The sequence below is a fragment of the Esox lucius genome, chromosome 2, assembly GCF_011004845.1.
Source record: "Esox lucius isolate fEsoLuc1 chromosome 2, fEsoLuc1.pri, whole genome shotgun sequence".
NCBI classification, from domain to species: Eukaryota; Metazoa; Chordata; class Actinopteri; order Esociformes; family Esocidae; genus Esox; species Esox lucius.
The window spans coordinates 34,707,442-34,725,308 of NC_047570.1; the positions used below are offsets into that span (position 1 = coordinate 34,707,442).

Genomic DNA, 17,867 nt, shown 5'->3' on the forward strand with positions numbered 1-17,867 from the left:
AACGCACATGAATAATCGAACATCGTTTTATTGAAAAAAAAAAAAGATTGAGAACCTAAACAGTCTGCTGTGCGAGGACATGACTCGAGAAGAAGGAAGCGACTACATTTTTGACAACAGTTGTCACATTACAAAAAGAAGAAAGTCGGATGTCCAGTGCAGATTGTCTAGTTGGGGTCTGCGTGGTTATGGAGGACAGAACCAAAGGCATGTGCCGCCTGCCGATACCAGAGCGGGCAGAACGACAGTCACACTCCGGTGGTGAGGCCTCTCTGGCGGGCCGTTTACTTCCTGCGACGGGCCGCAGCTCCCTTCTTGCTGCTGTAATGCGCCAATAGCAGAAACACAGTCGTCAGGTTTCCTGTTCCACTCAGTGCGTCCTCTAGTGTCATGCACTGGATTTTAACAGCACCCATTGGTCATATCCACTTCAGGCATGGTAACAATTTATAGTTTCTATCCAGATTTAGCCTAACATAGCCTTACATTTATGTAAATTACAAATGGCCTGATAAATTATTAAGCAGTAAATGTACTACAAGCTATATTGCAGTATAGGCTAACCCTACTATTTGTGTAATATTATTGCATGCTTTGGCATTAAATTTGGACAGTATCGGTTTTAGTTGCCTGACCATAAAGCTTTGCAATGTCTTGCCATGTCAGCTCTCCGTGGAATTACTATCAGTTGAGAAACTAGTCATTGCATGGACCTCAAGACATAAATCTGTAACCTGAAAGGACTCATCAGAGACAAACTGAAAATCAGACGCAATGAAAGTCACTCTTGCACAACCTAGGCCTGGGTAATAAGACAGACGGCAATATAAATTTTTTTCCCCTTTGAGTATGTTATTTGCTTCAGTATGACTTTGTAGAATGTTAGGGCAAATGAAAGGCTTATGGCAGAACCCTGTGAGGTTAATTATAAACGAATGGTAATTCCACCTTTAAGAACTGACATAAATATAAATATGTCTCTATAAATATGTCTCTGGCTTGGACAGGGGTTCTCTCATTTGCATCATACCACGATGATTACAATATGACCAGGGTAAATCAGTCAACATTGTCTATTCTCCTGAGGTAGATGGTATTTCAAGGGGGTCAGCAATGGAATTCCTATATACACTTCACCCCAATAGTTTCCAGTGGCCTTGCCTTTTCCAAAAAGACTGGCCAACCTTTTTACAGGTCTGTTTTTGTTTACCGGCCTGGTTGGACTGGCATTTTGTGTGCTTCTTACTGCTACAGTGGCGCATTAGAGTTGCATAGATGTATGTGTTGCATATGTGTTGAACTATGAACATTGTGAACACTTGTCAAATACTCTATTGCAGATTGAAATTAGGGTGATTCCAGGAAAGCAACACAAGACTAATTTCCAATGACAGGAAAATGCATCTGATCTTATCATCCAGTTAGTCTGAGTAATGAGACTCTTCAGTACCAAAAGACACCCTTTTTCCTGCATAGTACATTACCACATAGTTTGGAAATGGGGTGTTATTTTGGATGTAGTGTCTGTAAGAGGAAGGAATCTGCTTTGGAAAGATGGGACTTACTGTTTCTGCAGCTCATCAATACGGTTTCTGAGAGAGATAACCTGAAAATGACACATGAGAATGTTTAAACGAATTCAGCAGGACAACAAGACAGTGAGGTGAGACAAAGACCATCATAAAGACAGTGAGGTGAGACAAAGACCATCATAAAGACCGTGAGGTGAGACAAAGACCATCATAAAGACCGCGAGGTGAGCCCGCTCACCAACCATACCAGAATATTACAGCCCTGGTTTGTATTGATCATAAATGGCTTGTCCAGTCTGACTGTAATTTGTGTTAACTTTGAAACAATGTTTTTATATATATAAATATAATTAACCCTTTTGCACATTGAGCCTGGGTCCTCTCTAGGTTTCTTCCTAAAATTCTGCCTTCTTAGGGAATTATTCCTAGCCACTGAAATTCAACACTACTGTTGTTTGCTCCTTGGGGTTTAAGGCCGGGTGTCTCTGTAAAAGCACTTTGTGACAATACATTTGATTGATTGATTGATCCCACCTCAACATGAAGGTTTCACGTCTTTTTTGCATCGAACGAGACTGGCCCGGTGGGCTGACTTTTGCCTCTCACATCAATGCAGAAAAAGTCACTTACCTTCAGGGTGCAACAGGCTGCCCTGGTTGGGAGTAGACATACAGCCAAGAGGTGCCATCGTTATATTGGTCACTGCTATCGGGGAGACCGGGGGAGGTTACACTTTTCGAACATGGCATCCTCACTCTATTTAGTGCACTATGTTAGACCTTTTGGCTCCTGCTAAACATGTTTTACTATACAGGGAATATGGTGTTAAGTTCACCATGCCACCCTCTGACTTTTGACCCCTGACATGTCACCTTTCATCTGTGGGTTGACATGGCTGCCCCTGTTTGGGTCTGGTTTCCAGGGTCCTTCTGAAGTGTCCTGTGCCATGTAGGCAGAACAGGCCCCTTACCTGTCCATCCCCCATGCTTCTCTTAGGACCTGGGTGCAGCTCTGTGGCAGCAACTGGGCCATACACACAGAAGTAGTAGTGTTCTGGAACATTGCGGTTAGCTTTTTGGTTGGGAAATGTGGGGAGGTGCGGATTTGGGCAGTGCAATCTCCACGGATAATGGTCTCAGACCTTAGTCATTACAATTGTGACACTGGCCTGTTTGTGGAATATGAATTGGTCTCAAGCATGCCCTGGACTGAAACACGCCATTTATCTGAGGCTTCATTGGTGTCCAAGAATCAGCTCTTAAATGCGTTATTAGGATACATTCCAATAGATTTCTTTCTGAATGGATTTTATATCTTTGCTACGTTGAAACGACAACTGACTGGCCTGAGTAAACAATGTAAACTTTACAAATCAGTGGAAAACAGAAAAAAGGGCATTTACAGTACAATCTAACTGGGATCAATCATCTCAGTTTTGAATACTTTAAATATTTTCCAATAGTTTCTCTATAAAAGTAGTACCCCAGGTGTATGTGTAAGTGCTCACCTCATACTTCTGCCTCTTCAGTTTCTCCATGTGTTCATACTTCTCAGACTCCAGTTGGTGCATCCATTCCCAGAGTTCCCTGGCTTTGTCTCTGCACAAGGAAAACGACAGCCAAACATTTAGGTTTGATCAAATACGGTCGGTCTTACATTCATGAGAAGTTGCTCAGGTTCATGGCCTCATTTCTAACGCCACAAATATATCCAAACTTCCACCAAATAAAAAAAAAGATCTTACTTCAGCTTGTCCTCGTTCAGATGGTCGATGTTGAGTGGCTTGCGTCTTTCAGCCAGGATCTTCTTCTTCTTCTCCCTCTCCGTTTGCTTCTTACCTCTCTTGCCATCAGCCTGGTGGTGGAAGGCCAGCATCAAAACAATCAGAAGCACGAACCGTCAGCAAACGAAATGTGAACATCTTCTTGTACCAGTAGTCAGTCAACACATATTCATTTGAAAGCGCACATTTCCCACATACAACGCTGTTTAAAAAAATACTAAAACAATATTATACAGGAAATAAAATAGCAAAGTAATAATAACATAACAGCGGTGGTTGTTGTAACCGTATATTCAGGCATCAAGGAGCAGACATGTCCAGACATCCCTTACCTTCTGCAAGGAACTTGTGTAGCTGGAACCCATGTTTGTCAGAGCTGACTTCTTCTTGGCGTCGTCTTCCGCCTTCCTCTTCTGATCCGCCTCCTCCTTCCTCATCCTCTCCTCCTGTAGAACCAGTACATGCAAGTTGGCATGACGTCCCTAGAACGCCCCGGATGGGAATCTGCTTTTGCGGCGGTACAGACCTCACGCCTGGCCTGACGCTCCTTGTCCTTCTCGGCCCGAACCCTCTGTATTTCTGCTCTCTCTGATCGGCGTTTTTCCTGAAAGGAGAGGACATACACACAGGATTACACGCGTCTGCCACCAGGAAACATCTTTAATGGTGAATGTACCTATCGTCCAAGTTCTTTGAGACAGAATGGCCCAGAAAGGTCAATGTCAACCGGTTGTTTTGGTTTAATCCGTTCATCAAGTCAAACACAGTTTCTGCAGCCGTGCTCTCTGAGCTTTTTGCATGCGTAACGGGAGTTCATGACCGCTCACAATTCTTTCCTTCAGAGCGATAAGCTCCTCCTCCTCCTTTTTGCGGTTCTCAAAGTGGACATCAATCAGACCTTGCAGCTCAATCAGATCTTTGTTCTGACGTTTCTTCTGGAGATCCTGTTAGAACGAGAAACAGAGAGAGTGAACGACAGAGGGACAGAGGGAGTGGAATCCTTAAGTATATTATTGCATTACCAGATCTAAAAACCCTATTTTGATTAGTGACTCTGCTTATAAATATATATATATATATACACCTATCAGCCATAACATTATGACCACTGACAGGTGAAGTGAATAACACTGATAATCTCGTTATCATGGCACCTGTCAGTGGGTGGGATATATTAGGCAGCAAATGAACATTCTGTCCTTAAAGTTGATGTGCTAGAAGCAGGAAAAATGGGCAAGCGTAATGATCTGAGGGACTTTGACAAGGGCCCTGATGACATTGGCCTCTTTCAGCAGGATAATGCGCCCTGCCACATTGCAAAAATGGTTCAGGAATAGTTTAAGGAACACAACATAAGGTGTTGACTTGGCCTCCAAATTCCCCAGACCTCAATCCAATCAAGCATCTGTGGGATGTGCTGGACAAACCGGTCTAATCCATGGAGGTCCCACCTCTCAATTTATAGGACTTAAAGGATCTGCTGCTAACGTCTTGGTGCCAGATACCACAGCACACCTTCAGAGGTCTAGTGGTGTCTCGACGGGTCAGGGCTGTTTTGGCGGAAAAAGGGGGACCTAAACAATATTAGGCAGCTGGTCATAATGTTATAGCTGGTCGGTGTATATATTACAGGTGCATCTCAAAGACTTTCCATAATTCAAATAAAAAAGTGACACCATCATATATTGTAGGTTCATTACACATAAAGTGAAACATTTCAAGCCTTTTTTTGTTTCAATCTTGATGATTACGCTTACAGCCGGTAATCTTGATAATTACCTGATTAGAGCTCTTCTCAGGTCAAAACTTGGATCGTAAATGTTTTATTCTATTTTGAGATACTGGATTTTGGATTTCCATGAGCTATAAGCTGTAATCATTAAGATAGAAATTTCAATCTATGTGTAATAAATCAAAAATATATGAAGGTATCACTTTTTGATTTGAATTAGGGAAAAAAATGTACTTATCAAAATGTTCTTAGTAGCACCATTGTGTGTGTATATATATGGCCCACCAATCTATCTTAAGATAAATGCACTAATTGTAAATGCCCTCAGATAATAAACAAACATTTTAGATGTAATCGCCGGTACTTACATCAAAGTCCACCTTTTCACCATCAGGGATCTTAGGGACTCTACAGAAAGTTAAAAGATGCCAACAAATAAATTAGTCTCTGTATAATTCTTTACATCAACTGAGAAATATTAACTTGGTTCTGTTGCTTAACTTATTGGTTCTGTAAATTAAAATCTATGAAACACATAGAAGCCAGGATCAAGTTCATTTCTTTTTTTTTTCATTCAAATTTTTAACAAATCCAATAAAAACATGACTTTTATTTATTTATTTTACCTTGTCAATTAACAAGGTCATGAACTCAGGTAACACCGTGGCTGTAGATTACTTTAAGATGTGCAATTGAATTTTTGTACACATTGAAATGTTTTATTGAAAAACCTTTCTGTAATGCTAGACCAATTGTTGAGAGTAATTTTTTCATTTATGTATCTTTAAGCCTAGCAGTCAGAAAGGTAAGCAGTCGGAAGGCTGACAGTTTGAATGCTATGGACATAATTCCAATTGCATCTTAAAAGAGGATAATCTAAATTAATATTAACATTTGGCGTGCTTCATTTCTGTCTTACCAGGCTACATACAACTACCTCTGTGCCAAAATCTGTGCTTTTTAATAAGTTTATTAACGTGTATAATTAATTTTTAAGGCATTTTCAGTAATAAACAAAATAGAGATATAAACTGGGTTTTCATGTTGGTAGTAACTTGACGAAGTCCCACAAGTTTAGTAGGTTATAATAAAGGGATTTTTCTCTGTTGAATTTATCTCAACCCAGATGGACACACAAACACAGTTTGGACTGGTTTGATATTGTTGTTGTTGGTTGGACTACTCACTTGAACTTGGGCTTCTCCTCTGTACGTAAAACAATTATAAAAGGGAAGAACATGTTAGAGACTTTACACACAATGGGTAGTCCATGACAAAGATCTCAGGCAACAAGCCAAAATGGGTGCTCTGTTAATCAAGGGGACATCCGTGTGGACACACGGGCTGCAGTTTCAGGTTGCTTTTAGCTGATAAAACAATTTACAAATTATTATTATAATGAGCAAGTTAACCGTTGTAATTACAATGGGCAAGTTAAGGTCTAACTTTCAAATTCACTATGTTAATTTGGTGTGTGTTAGTGGAATGATTGTGTACAATTGAACACCTATAAAAACAGACATGGAATCTGCTTATAAATATAATTATCCCAGTTTAATTATATTCTAATACCTATATAGGGAATTGCTCACCACTTAATTGTCAGATATACACTCCACAATCCAAGACTGAATTCAGAACTTGGATGAAACATGTTAATTGTATTCCAAATGTAACGTTGGAAATTGTGGGGCAGAAAGACATTATTAAGTCAAACATTACAGACCATTGTCAATAAGTACCAAAATATCTTGTAATTTGTGATTAGCTTTTTGGCTTGACCCTCACACTCAGAAAGGTACAAAAAACCCAGGCAAAGCATTAGCACTATCCTTCTAGAGAAAGAAATACAAAATACCATCTTGTTCTCCCTCTTCCACTGGTTTGCCAGAAAGTCGTGCAGAAAGAAAAAAAGCAAAGGGGGACATGAACAGGGAAGTCACTACATTATTTTCTGTCCCAACACCCTTCTTCACACAGCCTCTTGTGACAAACTATTCAAGCAAAATCCGTTTCTTGGTTTTGAGATTACTCTGACTGTCAGGAGGATGGGGGAATTATATATATATATACATGTTTTTCTTTGCAGGAGACAAGGTGTGAGCAGTATTTTGTTGCTGGAGCACATGGACACGTGGGGAGGTCTTGCTCGAGCCCAGCGAGGCCAAACGCCCAAACTTGAGACCGTAGACTGACACGGTCTCCATCAGTTCACTCAGAAGTACGGATACAGTTTAAGAATGAGGTTACACATACCTTCTTCCTCATAGGCCTCTGCATGCAGCAAGCGTCCAAAGCAGGAGCAGAACAGATACCATTATTAGTTACGAATACACAGGCCAAGGACAAGCCATCAGTGCCTGCTGGGGTTGGAAAACTCCGGAAACTTCCAGAAAATCCTCCAAAGGGATTTTTGACCATCCTGGGTAGTTTGCGAAGGTTCCGTAATTGTTCAACCCTGGCGACGACTAGCACATTCGCCGCATGTTCATTTCACAATGCACAAGTTTGCAGAGCATTCATTCAGCCAAATTGAGGTGTTTGCGGTCATATACGGTACAATACATTATACATGAAAATAGATGTGGGGAAAACATTGCAGTTTAAGGAAATTCCAGAACGTGTATTATAATAAACATACACTGCTAATGTAAACTGGGTGAATCCAACCCTGCGTGCTCATCGGCTGAAAGCCATGTTACATCAGATGGTATTGCGTGAGTATGACACAAACATAGGTTTTTGGTGTTCTAATGACATTGGTTACTGGTTTATAATCACAATAAGGCTTTTTTCTGTTTGACCACTGTACAACACTGTTTCCAAAAAAGTTGGGATGCTGTGTTAAATTGTAAGAAAAACAGAATGCAACGATGAAAATCATTTAAACCCTATATTCAGAAAAGACAACATGTCAAATGTTGAAACTGAGAAATGTAATTGTTTCTTGGAAAATACATGGAGACATTGAATTTGATGCCAGCAACACATTTCAAAAAAGTTGGGACAGTGGCAACAAAAGACTGGAAATGTTGTTTAATGCTAAAAAACTAAACCTGGTGGAATATCACACAACTAATTAGGTCAATTTGCAACAGGTAAGTAACATGATTGGTTATTAAAAGATAATTCCAGAGAGGATGGGTCTGTCAGAAGTGAGGATGGGAAGGGGTTCACCACTCTGTGAAAGACTGCGCTGACAAATAGTGCCACAATTCAAGAATAAAATATCACAATGTAGAATTGCAAAGAGTTTGGGGACCTCATCATCTACAGTAGATAATATCATTAGAAGATTCAGATCATCTGGAGTAATCTCTGTATGCAAAGGAGAAGGCCAAAAACCAATATTTGATGGCCGTGATCTTTGGGTACTGAAGCAGCAATGCATTAAAAACAGACACGATTCTGTGTGGAAATCACAGCATGGGCTCAGAAACACTTCCAAAAATCATCTTCTGTGAACACAGTGCGTTTCACTGTGTTAAAACTCTACCATTCAAAGAAGAAACCATATATAAACTACATCCAGAAACGCCGGCACCATTTCTGGGCCCAAGCTCATTTTAGATAGACTGAGGTGAGGTGGAAAAATGTCCTGTAGTCTGACAAATAAAAATCTGAGATTATTTTCGGGAATCATGGATGCTGCAACCTCCGGGCTAAAGAGAAAAGGGACCATTTGGCTTGTTATCAGTGAACAGTGCAAAAACCAGTATCAATGGTGTGGGGGTGCATTAGTGCGCATGGCATGGGTGAGTTGCACTTCTGTGAAAACACCATAAATGCTGAACAATATTCAGGTTTGGAGCCACATATGCTGCCAACCAGATAAAATATTTTTCAGGGAAGGCCTAGCTTATTTCATGCCAAACCACATTCTGCATATATTACAACAGTATGGCTCTGTAGTAAAAGAGTTAGGGTGCTAAAATGGCCTGCCTGCAATCCAGACCTGTCACGAACTGAAAACATTTGTCTCATTATGAAATGACAAATCCAACAAAGGACACCCAAAACTGTTGAGCAGCTGAAATCCTACTATATATCAAGCAAGAATGGAAAAACATTCCACTTTCAACAGCAATTGGTCTCCTCAGTTTCCAAACAGTTACAGGGTATTGTTAAAAGAAAAGGTGACGCATCACAAAAATAAAAATACCCCTGGCTTAACTTTTTTTAAATGTGTTGCTGGCATCAAATTCAAAATGGGCATGTATTTTTCCAAAAACAGTAATTTCTCAGTTTCAACATTTGATATGTTGTCTTTGTACTATTTTCGGATAAATGATTTGGACATCATTGCATTCTGTTTTTATTTGCATTTTATGCAGTGTCCTAACGTTTTTAGAAACAGGGTTGTAGCATGATTCCCTGGCACTCCACATATCATTGTGCTGATTGACTACCCTCAGCCATGTCATATTGGTTATAAACCACACACCCCTATTGAATAATGTATAACGACACTACAATGTGAGAACTATCATCATTACTTTACAGACAGATTAATATGTTTTATACAAGTTCTCAGGTGGCGAAGAAAGGTTCTTTACATGAAGAAAAGTCTTGCTTCATCCATGGTAATATTATAAGGTAAAACACAACATAGTTCATTATGGATTGGGATTATGGATTTCCTCAAAACCCTTACTTTCATTGGGATGATTAGGAAAGAGCCAAAGGAACAGGTATGATTGACAAGACCCTGATCCATGCAAATATATTAGGTTATAGCCTAATATTACATTAGTTATGGGAGCTTTCTTTGCCTCACTGAGCATATTCATACATTTGCCATATTCAATACAGACAGGATTTATGGACAACTTTGTTTCTATATAAAGAAACAATTAGGTTCTTCAACATTCCCAACATATGCAGAAAGTTCTGAGCGCTAAAAGTGCACGTCATGTTTTCTCCGGTTGCATTCTGGGAGAAGCATTGTTAGCACTGCTTGGGGTGAGGTGAGATTGTCTGTTTGGAAAATAGCAGTTAGCTGATTTGGGTTGGTTAGCTTTGCATCAGCCCGAGTAGCTATTAACCTACAAGCACAAAAGGTTTCTGAGTAGCACAAAGCTATAATCCCAAATCTACCTATCACATCACGTAGGACGCCTAGCCTCTTGTGGAGATCTGAGAGAATTGGATAAATATCAGCTATTTGTCTAAAAAAAAACATCTAGCCTCTTATAGAAGGTAGAGATATTGCCATGTTTTTATTAAATCCTCAGAGGTGGCCACAGGGGGTTTGCGCCTTAGGGTTATATTTGGTATCGTTCAAGTTAGCAGTTCAAAACGAAGTCGCTAAAGCCACTTCGTAAGGAAGAGGGGTGCTTTGGGAACGCACATGTCATGTCCATGTATGTGTTGTTTGATGAAACCTCTTAATTCCAAAAAAGGCACTTTGACAGAACAACAGTATTCTTTCTTTATCTTTAATAACGGGTGAGAAACGGCTAGTCGGTGCTACGGTCAGCACACGTAGCATTTCAATCAGTTACGTCATTCGCTCAGAGACTTTGATGTAGTTGTTTCACTTTGTCCCCAAGCCCCGCAGCCTTTGTCCCCGAAGCATTACCATTTCAGATTACGTTAAGTGGCAGCTTTCAGTAAACGTATTTAAAAATTCTAATTGTCAAAAAGGAGTAACGGTTTCCATCAAACAGACTACGCATACAGTACATAGATCATTACATTTCTTCATAGTAGACAGTTATGAAGAAGAGGTTCCTCCAGTAGCTAAACAGTTTACAACAGCGCTTTAGGGTTTCAGGGGACAAGCGGTACTGAACTATATTAGTGGGGCTAAGCTACCTCTGCTGGGACACAGGTGCGGTTGCACATGGGAAGGATGAATAAATACCCCATGCTACATACCTTCCTCATGCACCTCCTCCTCTGGCTCGGGTTCTGCCTCTTCCTCTACCACTTCCTCCTCCTCCTCTACCACCTCTGGGGCTACTTCTACTTCCACTACCTCTTCTTCGGCTAAGGCGGAGCACACGGCATGCAGCGATTGACCAGGGGGGAGGAAATGGTTTTGGAGAGGTTAGCGATTTTGTTTATGATCTCTCGAGGGATAAAGGGGAGAGAGAGTTGGTTTGGGTTATAGGGGGGAAAAAATGAGATTACTTCAGTTAAAAGAAGGGATGAGAGAAAAGAGGAGTGGACAGCACTGTACTGATGGAGTGGGCGCAGCGAGTAGCCTAGCGACGGTGAGGAAAACAGAAAGAGAAGGGTGAGAGAGAAAAGAGAGGGAGAGAAAGATGGGTACATGGCATGATTTCAAAGGAGAGACATGATGGGTTATGAGGAAATGATGCTTTCTGCATACCGGAGATACCTGAGGTTGAAAACGTCACATGCCCAAAAATTCCTTTTTGTCTGATTACAATTTTCTAAGTCATCTGAGTTGTTGAAAATCACAAAGTTATTCGGAATGTGGTCAACCTTATCTAGGCAGTGTTTGACAGGCAGTTTGATAAACTATTAGGCGTCAAAATGGGAAATATATTGGAAACACTTTTCAGTTGCCCTAATAACTATGTACAGTAGTAACATGGTATCATGGCTGTTGTCAGTTATTACATAGTTATAACAAGGCATGTACAATTACACATTTACTTCATTAAGTTTCTTTCAAATGTGTAAATACTGATGTAATTGCATATTCTCTTTTTCCACTGTGTAACCAATGTTTTGTAATTGCACATTTGAGAGTCACCTCTCAATAGTTAAATACTATATGTCGCCTGTTAAATAAATAACCATGAATATTAAATAAATAAATGATTACATTAACATTTTTCAATAACCTGCAGTAACACTGCATTCAGCTAGTGAATGTGTAATTACATATTCCTTGTTTCAATTGTGTAATTACTTCTTCAGCAAAAGACAAAAAACATGTGACAATGTAGTTATGTAGTAATGCCTACTGTGTTGTTACTACAGTCATTAATGTGTTTTCAACATAATTCATATTGTTCCCAATGTATTTAGTTTGAATTAAAAACAAGCAGGTGTGTTCTTTACATGTTTAATCAGTAACTAGGAATTTTTTTTATGTGCGGATTCTGGGATTACAACAGATGCAGTATGGCCAAGATTTCCATAAGTTAGTTTACAATTATAGAGGTTGAATGATGTGTTTGAGGTTATTGTGTTACTACAGATTTTCTTTTCTCCACCTGGATGAAAAAATACCTAATGCAGACCAGGAGTCATAAGAGAATGAAGCATATCCCAAGCTGGTCGTGTTGTATGTAAAAACAGATATTGCATTTTTAATATGGCATCACCCACTGCTAGCTAAACATTATACTCTGTATCTTAAATGGTACAATTAAAAATAGTTGTTTGAAATAGTTGGCAAAGCAGGCATTGTCAAACACATTTCAGACTAATAGTGGCAAGAGTTGACCAATTTAGTAATAATGGAAACATCTTATTAACACCGAATCATCAGATTAATTATATTTTTTACCTTCCTCATCTTCTTTTTCCGCAAATGAAATATGTTGAAACAATACAAAAACAAAGGTAATTTGTCAGTATAGCCTTGCCCTGCAACATTGTGTTATAAGATAGATGGATAGATAGATTAATTAGATACATAGATACATTGATAGATGGATAGATAGATTGATATTTCTTAGGGCTAGTCAAATCCATGCTAACTAAACATACACCATTATCAATGACTGCTCACTGACAAATCTTATTTAAACCGACAAATATTCATGCAGGTTATAATTTGTAGTCGTTCCATATGGTATTGTGTTTACAGTCAAGAAGGAACCTGAAGCATCTTAGGATCTTCATACATACTTTCACGATTAATAAACAAAATGTAGATAAAAAAGGAATAACATTTTAAGATACAATGCAAGCACAATAAAAATATTTTAAAAGACATGATGATGTCCTAAAAATACACTCTATACTTTAAATGGAAGGGTATTATAACATTCAAAAGTATCACATTGATGGAAACACACAAGTTATTAGAGTCAAGCAATGCTTGCACAGAAATCGGCAAATATTTGCAACTCTTTTGGTTAATGAGAACATAAATAAGAGGATTCTTACTTTAGGAACCACTTGGGGGAGACATAGCTATAGAAATAATATTTGCAACAGTACTGGAGACATTAGCTTAAAGGAGTTTTCACTTCAGAGACATGCATTTTGTCATCACAGTAAGAATACATTTTGAAACAGTTTAATTATCCTGTCAGTGCTTTTTTACTCACCCTCAATCTGATCACTGAAAAATAAAAGATAGCACATAGTTAACGTTATTAGGCCTATTCACCTCACAATCAACCACCAACGTTCATTTAAATGAAAGACCCCATAAATAATCCATAGTGAAAATGATTTGAAACATTAGTAATGTTACGACTACCAAACTTCATTCCAACAGAGGACTACGGGTAAATTCATGCATTTCATTCACTGTGCCACTGAATGAAATGTGTTATCTTGCTGGCTTGACAAGAAAATACAACCCCATAAAACATACTTACACTTCCTCAGTGTCAGACATGGTGACAGTGGACTTGCACCTGAAATAGAGTAACAAGGACAATTAGAAATGTATTGGATTTCATTACTCTATCTGGCAGCTACTGTAGTGTATTTAGTCTTTGCTACACCGTGTGAAAGATTAATCAATGTTTTGTTGCCTAGTTCATATACACTAAGGCTAGTGTTTGGAAATCTGGAGAAATTGTAAAATGATGATCTCAGCTAGACACAACTAGGAAACACTTTATTTAAAATGTATAGCTTTTATTGATGAAATATTGAACATACAGGAAGTTGGAAAATACAGGAAGGGTAGGGGGAGTACTAGGAAAGCAGGCTAGAACAAACCCATGTCCACTTCAGGCTTAAGTGCTTTAGACTGCTAGACCAATCATTCAACCATCTGATATTATTATTATTTTTTTTTTTACAAATCCCATTTAAAATCAGCCATTGTCATGAATTGGCTTTAGAAATATCCAGCCCAAATAAAAGCAAAAACATAAAAATGTATGCACAGGGGCTCCAGAAAGCTCCCAAGACCGCCCATAGGCTCCTTCATCTTAGCCTCCACTCCAAGGGCCGAAACTGTGGACACAGATTATAGTCTGGAGACTGGCCCTAATCTGCATAGGTCAGACAGTCTCTTCAAGCAGAAGGATTGTGGAGGATCCTCTCAGGGTGCTTCACAATAAAACGGCATGGCAACCTCAAAAAATGGCTCCTACAAAAGATCTTACACATCTTCCAAGGACCTTTTCTTCTGTTTTTTTTTAGAGTGCGTTTATTTTTAGGAAGAACCTTCATTTGTAATCCTCTGGATGGATAAAGTGTCTTGAGAGGAATCTTTCACACTTAGTGTTGCAGCTGCAGATGGCCCCCCTGGCTTATCCCATCAGGATCGTATTTCTCAGCCTCAGCTGAGACCTTCTCTGTCCACATAGCTCCCAAATCCCTTTCTCCTGTCCTGTCCTATTCATGTTCATTAATCACAAGAAAGATGAAAGATCAAATATAAGATGATGGCAGTGACGAAACGCACAGTTCCAGTGAGGTCAAAGACCAGTTGATGTTTGACATTTCACACAAAAAATTTGACAAAATAAGAATGCTGAAAATACAATTTGTAATGTAGTTCTAAGGACAGTTCTTGGGTTTACTTTAATATTTATGTATGTCCTGTAGGCAACAGGACACTGAAACATATGTTTATCAGTGTGTTTGGTTGTGTTTGAATTATGTCTAAAATGTGTGTGTGTGTGTGTGTGTTTATGTGTGTGTGTGTGTGTTTGAACGCTTAGGAATAAATGTATGCCTGTTTGTGTTCCGGCATGTGTGCGCTTGAAGTGGTTTGTTGGGTTTCATAAAAAGCCTGAGACAGTTAGAGAGCAAGAGGACATGGCAAGGATGTCCAATATTACCCTTCGACTTTTAGCTGTACTCCAATCAATATGATAGTCAACATACCAGCCGTTTAACACTAAGCTGCCTTTACCATTGTTTACGCAGGCATGATGTGGCATAACAACCGAGCGGATAGGTTTGTAAATTGTTTGGCTGTTGAGAACAGTGCCTCAGGGAGTTTAGGGGGTTCGGGTCTGACAGCATGAAAATGGATGTGACTTGTGAATGGTTCAGTGTCGAGCCCAGTCCAGGTTTCATTTCCACATCTGGATAGCACTGTAATTAAAGTACCCATCCATAGATTGTAATCCAGACTTCTTACTTGCCCAAACAATAATAATAAACACCTTGAGAACTACTGATGTCCTGCGTTTGCATTCAATATAAAGGACTTTTCCATTGGTCTACTAGGTGTTGTTATTGTTGAAAATTGATTTGAAAAATACCATTCCTGTAGAATACCATTCCCAGATTTTCCAGAAACCCAGGTTGGACACTTCTGAATTGTATGCTTATTCCTTTATTCACTTCTTTAATCTTCCAATAAAGATTTCTGGAAAAATTAGTAACTGTGATTCACTCCATATTAGAAACTGAAGAAAAATATGATATATGAAAAAAGAAATGAAAATGATATGATAAAAATGTGAGAAAAAAATATATATTTACTGTAATATAATTAAACACAGAAATGGTTACTTGATTTTAAATGTCCCATAGTCCAGAGTCCCGGCTCAAATGTCCCAAGCAGTTGGGTTGGAGCAGTTTAGAAGTGGTGACAGATTGCTTAGCAGTCAGAGAATCTGACAAGTGACCGGAAGGTTGCTGGACTAAGCCTTGGAGCCGGCAAGGTGTCCTTGAACCAAAACAGTTAACCCAAATGGCTTATGTAAGTTGCTTTGTTTAAGTGCGTCAAATAAATGACTAAAACTTAGTAGTAGTGGCTATAGATTAATCCTGTTGTAAATATAACCTAGAGAATCAATAACATTTTGAATAGTGTCTCTCTGCATCAGTGGAACACATATGTCCAAGGACAACAGAAAGTAAGTTAAATGACAAGAACGCCATCAAAACTCCTTGTACCAACCTTTCCCATTCTATATATCCATCTATCCATCAATCTTTCTTTCTTACCTCAGAAGAGTTGAAGGAACTGATAGCGACTCTCGGATGATGCAGAGATGGGCTATGAGGGCTCCGCAAACTCCCCTCAACGGATAAGTCCTTGTGTTATAGTGATACTTGATCTTCTGAAGCTGCTTATTGGCTGTGGTCTGACAGTGTGAAGTAGGGGAGCCAAGGGGGCTCTGTGGCATCTTAACCCCCCCCCCCCCGGTTCCTCAACAAGGAGATGGATGTAATACACTGCGTTAAAGGAGGAGGAATATTGTGTGTGTGTGGGTGGGTGGGGGGGTTGTGTTAATGAGCAGCTGAGATGTGCCCAATGCTATATTTGTCTTGATCCAAGGCAAGCATAAATGATCTAAGCGTCGCAGTGGGTGTTTTTACGTTAGCGGGTTCCTAGTGAGCAGAACCTGAGGGCGCCTCATACCTCAGCGGCTTGGCATCCAGGCTACGCCCCCTGTCTGTTCCCGCGGTGGAAACAGAGATATCACTCACTGGATTCACCGATCAGTCAGTCGATTGTGAGTGTGAGGCTTGGGATGGCAGAGCAGAGGTTCACGAAACCTGGCCATTGTGATTTATGATGTTTCACCCCTCTGGGATTTTTGACTTGTTGTTTTAAATACTGGAGCTCTACAATTATTTTGTAATACTCTTTGTTTACATTCTTTCATATAAGGCGGATAATGTCAGTTATTCTAGTTTATTGTCAGGCATTGCATTTTCTTTATTGTCATGTTATCGTTAAACCGTTATTTAATCAAGTAAGTATGACATTTAATCAGTTACACCTTCTCGATTTGAAAAACAACCATTATACTGTCCGAGTAAATGCAATTACATTTGTGTGCTTTCAGAACTTTATTAAATGTTGCTTGATTATTCTGTTAAATCTACATTCTTAAAAAAGTTAAAATGTAATCTTTACCTGTATTTTTTTGTTGGTTAATTAATTTGCACATTTTCCGTAACATTTTCAGTTTTGCATGATATTCCGTAACAATTATATTTTCTCATCTACATATTTATGTGAGGTGTTTTCACATCTATGATAAAACTCAACATTTACATTTCACATCGAAAGGGTTATAAAAGTGTTTTCACATCCATGATAAAACTTGACATTTACATTTTCACATCTACATGTTTATGTGATGGGTTTTCACATTCATATCTATTTGTTTACCTTTTCACCTGGTGACATCAGACCCATATGGCTATGGGTTTAAATGGGACCAGAGGTGGTGGTGGCTGTCAGCTCATGTCTGCCTCTAGGGGATGTTGTAGTTGCAGCAGAGAAGAAGCTGTGCAAATTGGATCAGATCAGTGTAGATAAGGTCAGCTCCATGAAGACAGAGAGAAAGCATCCCTATATAATCCCCACGGTGTCTATGAGTACCCAGGCAGCAACATTTAGGACATTTGTACAGTATATCTTTGCTTCCTAAAGATTTGCAGATTTTCATTTAACTTTTATTTAACCAGGAAAAGCTCTTTGAGATTAAGAATATGTTTTTTAAGACTGGCCTGGCCCGGCTGATCTGTCCTGATGACCTACTTTAAATTTAAACCACAAATCGCACAAGATCCATTGGTACAATCCTCCTAACTTGGCCTTCATTAGCAATTAAGTACATTTTGAGAACTTTCTGGAGCAACAGGCCAATGTTGTTGTGTAGCACAGCAGAGCTGTCTCAAACAGTGCTCACACTTGGGCCAGAACAAGGCACTTCTGACTTTGTTTTTAGATCAT

The 17,867-nt window shown here is 39.3% G+C and overlaps 1 protein-coding gene across 11 annotated transcripts; it reads right to left on the reverse strand.

Moving 5' to 3' along the window:
- Window positions 1-12: 12 nt before the first annotated feature.
- On the reverse strand, window positions 13-17,319 carry LOC105026489 (troponin T, fast skeletal muscle isoforms). Of its 11 annotated transcripts, none has more exons than XM_020054456.2 (16): window positions 17,301-17,319; window positions 13,582-13,620; window positions 13,306-13,319; window positions 12,537-12,545; window positions 10,928-11,038; window positions 7,304-7,321; window positions 6,906-6,926; window positions 6,235-6,253; window positions 5,416-5,455; window positions 4,143-4,259; window positions 3,842-3,919; window positions 3,648-3,761; window positions 3,277-3,386; window positions 3,040-3,130; window positions 1,566-1,606; window positions 13-321 (listed from the first exon to the last, which is right to left on the reverse strand). In XM_020054456.2, the coding sequence occupies exons 2-16, from the start codon at window positions 13,599-13,601 to the stop codon at window positions 285-287; spliced, it is 840 nt and encodes a 279-aa protein (XP_019910015.1). In that variant the 5' UTR covers window positions 13,602-13,620; window positions 17,301-17,319; the 3' UTR covers window positions 13-284. The 11 variants fall into 11 exon arrangements, with proteins under 11 accessions (XP_019910015.1, XP_010896278.1, XP_019910008.1 ...); XM_010897976.4 differs by lacking the exon at window positions 17,301-17,319 and adding an exon at window positions 16,124-16,262 and having other exon boundaries at window positions 12,537-12,548; XM_020054449.3 differs by lacking the exon at window positions 17,301-17,319 and adding an exon at window positions 16,124-16,231.
- Between the last annotated feature and the right edge of the window lie 548 nt (window positions 17,320-17,867).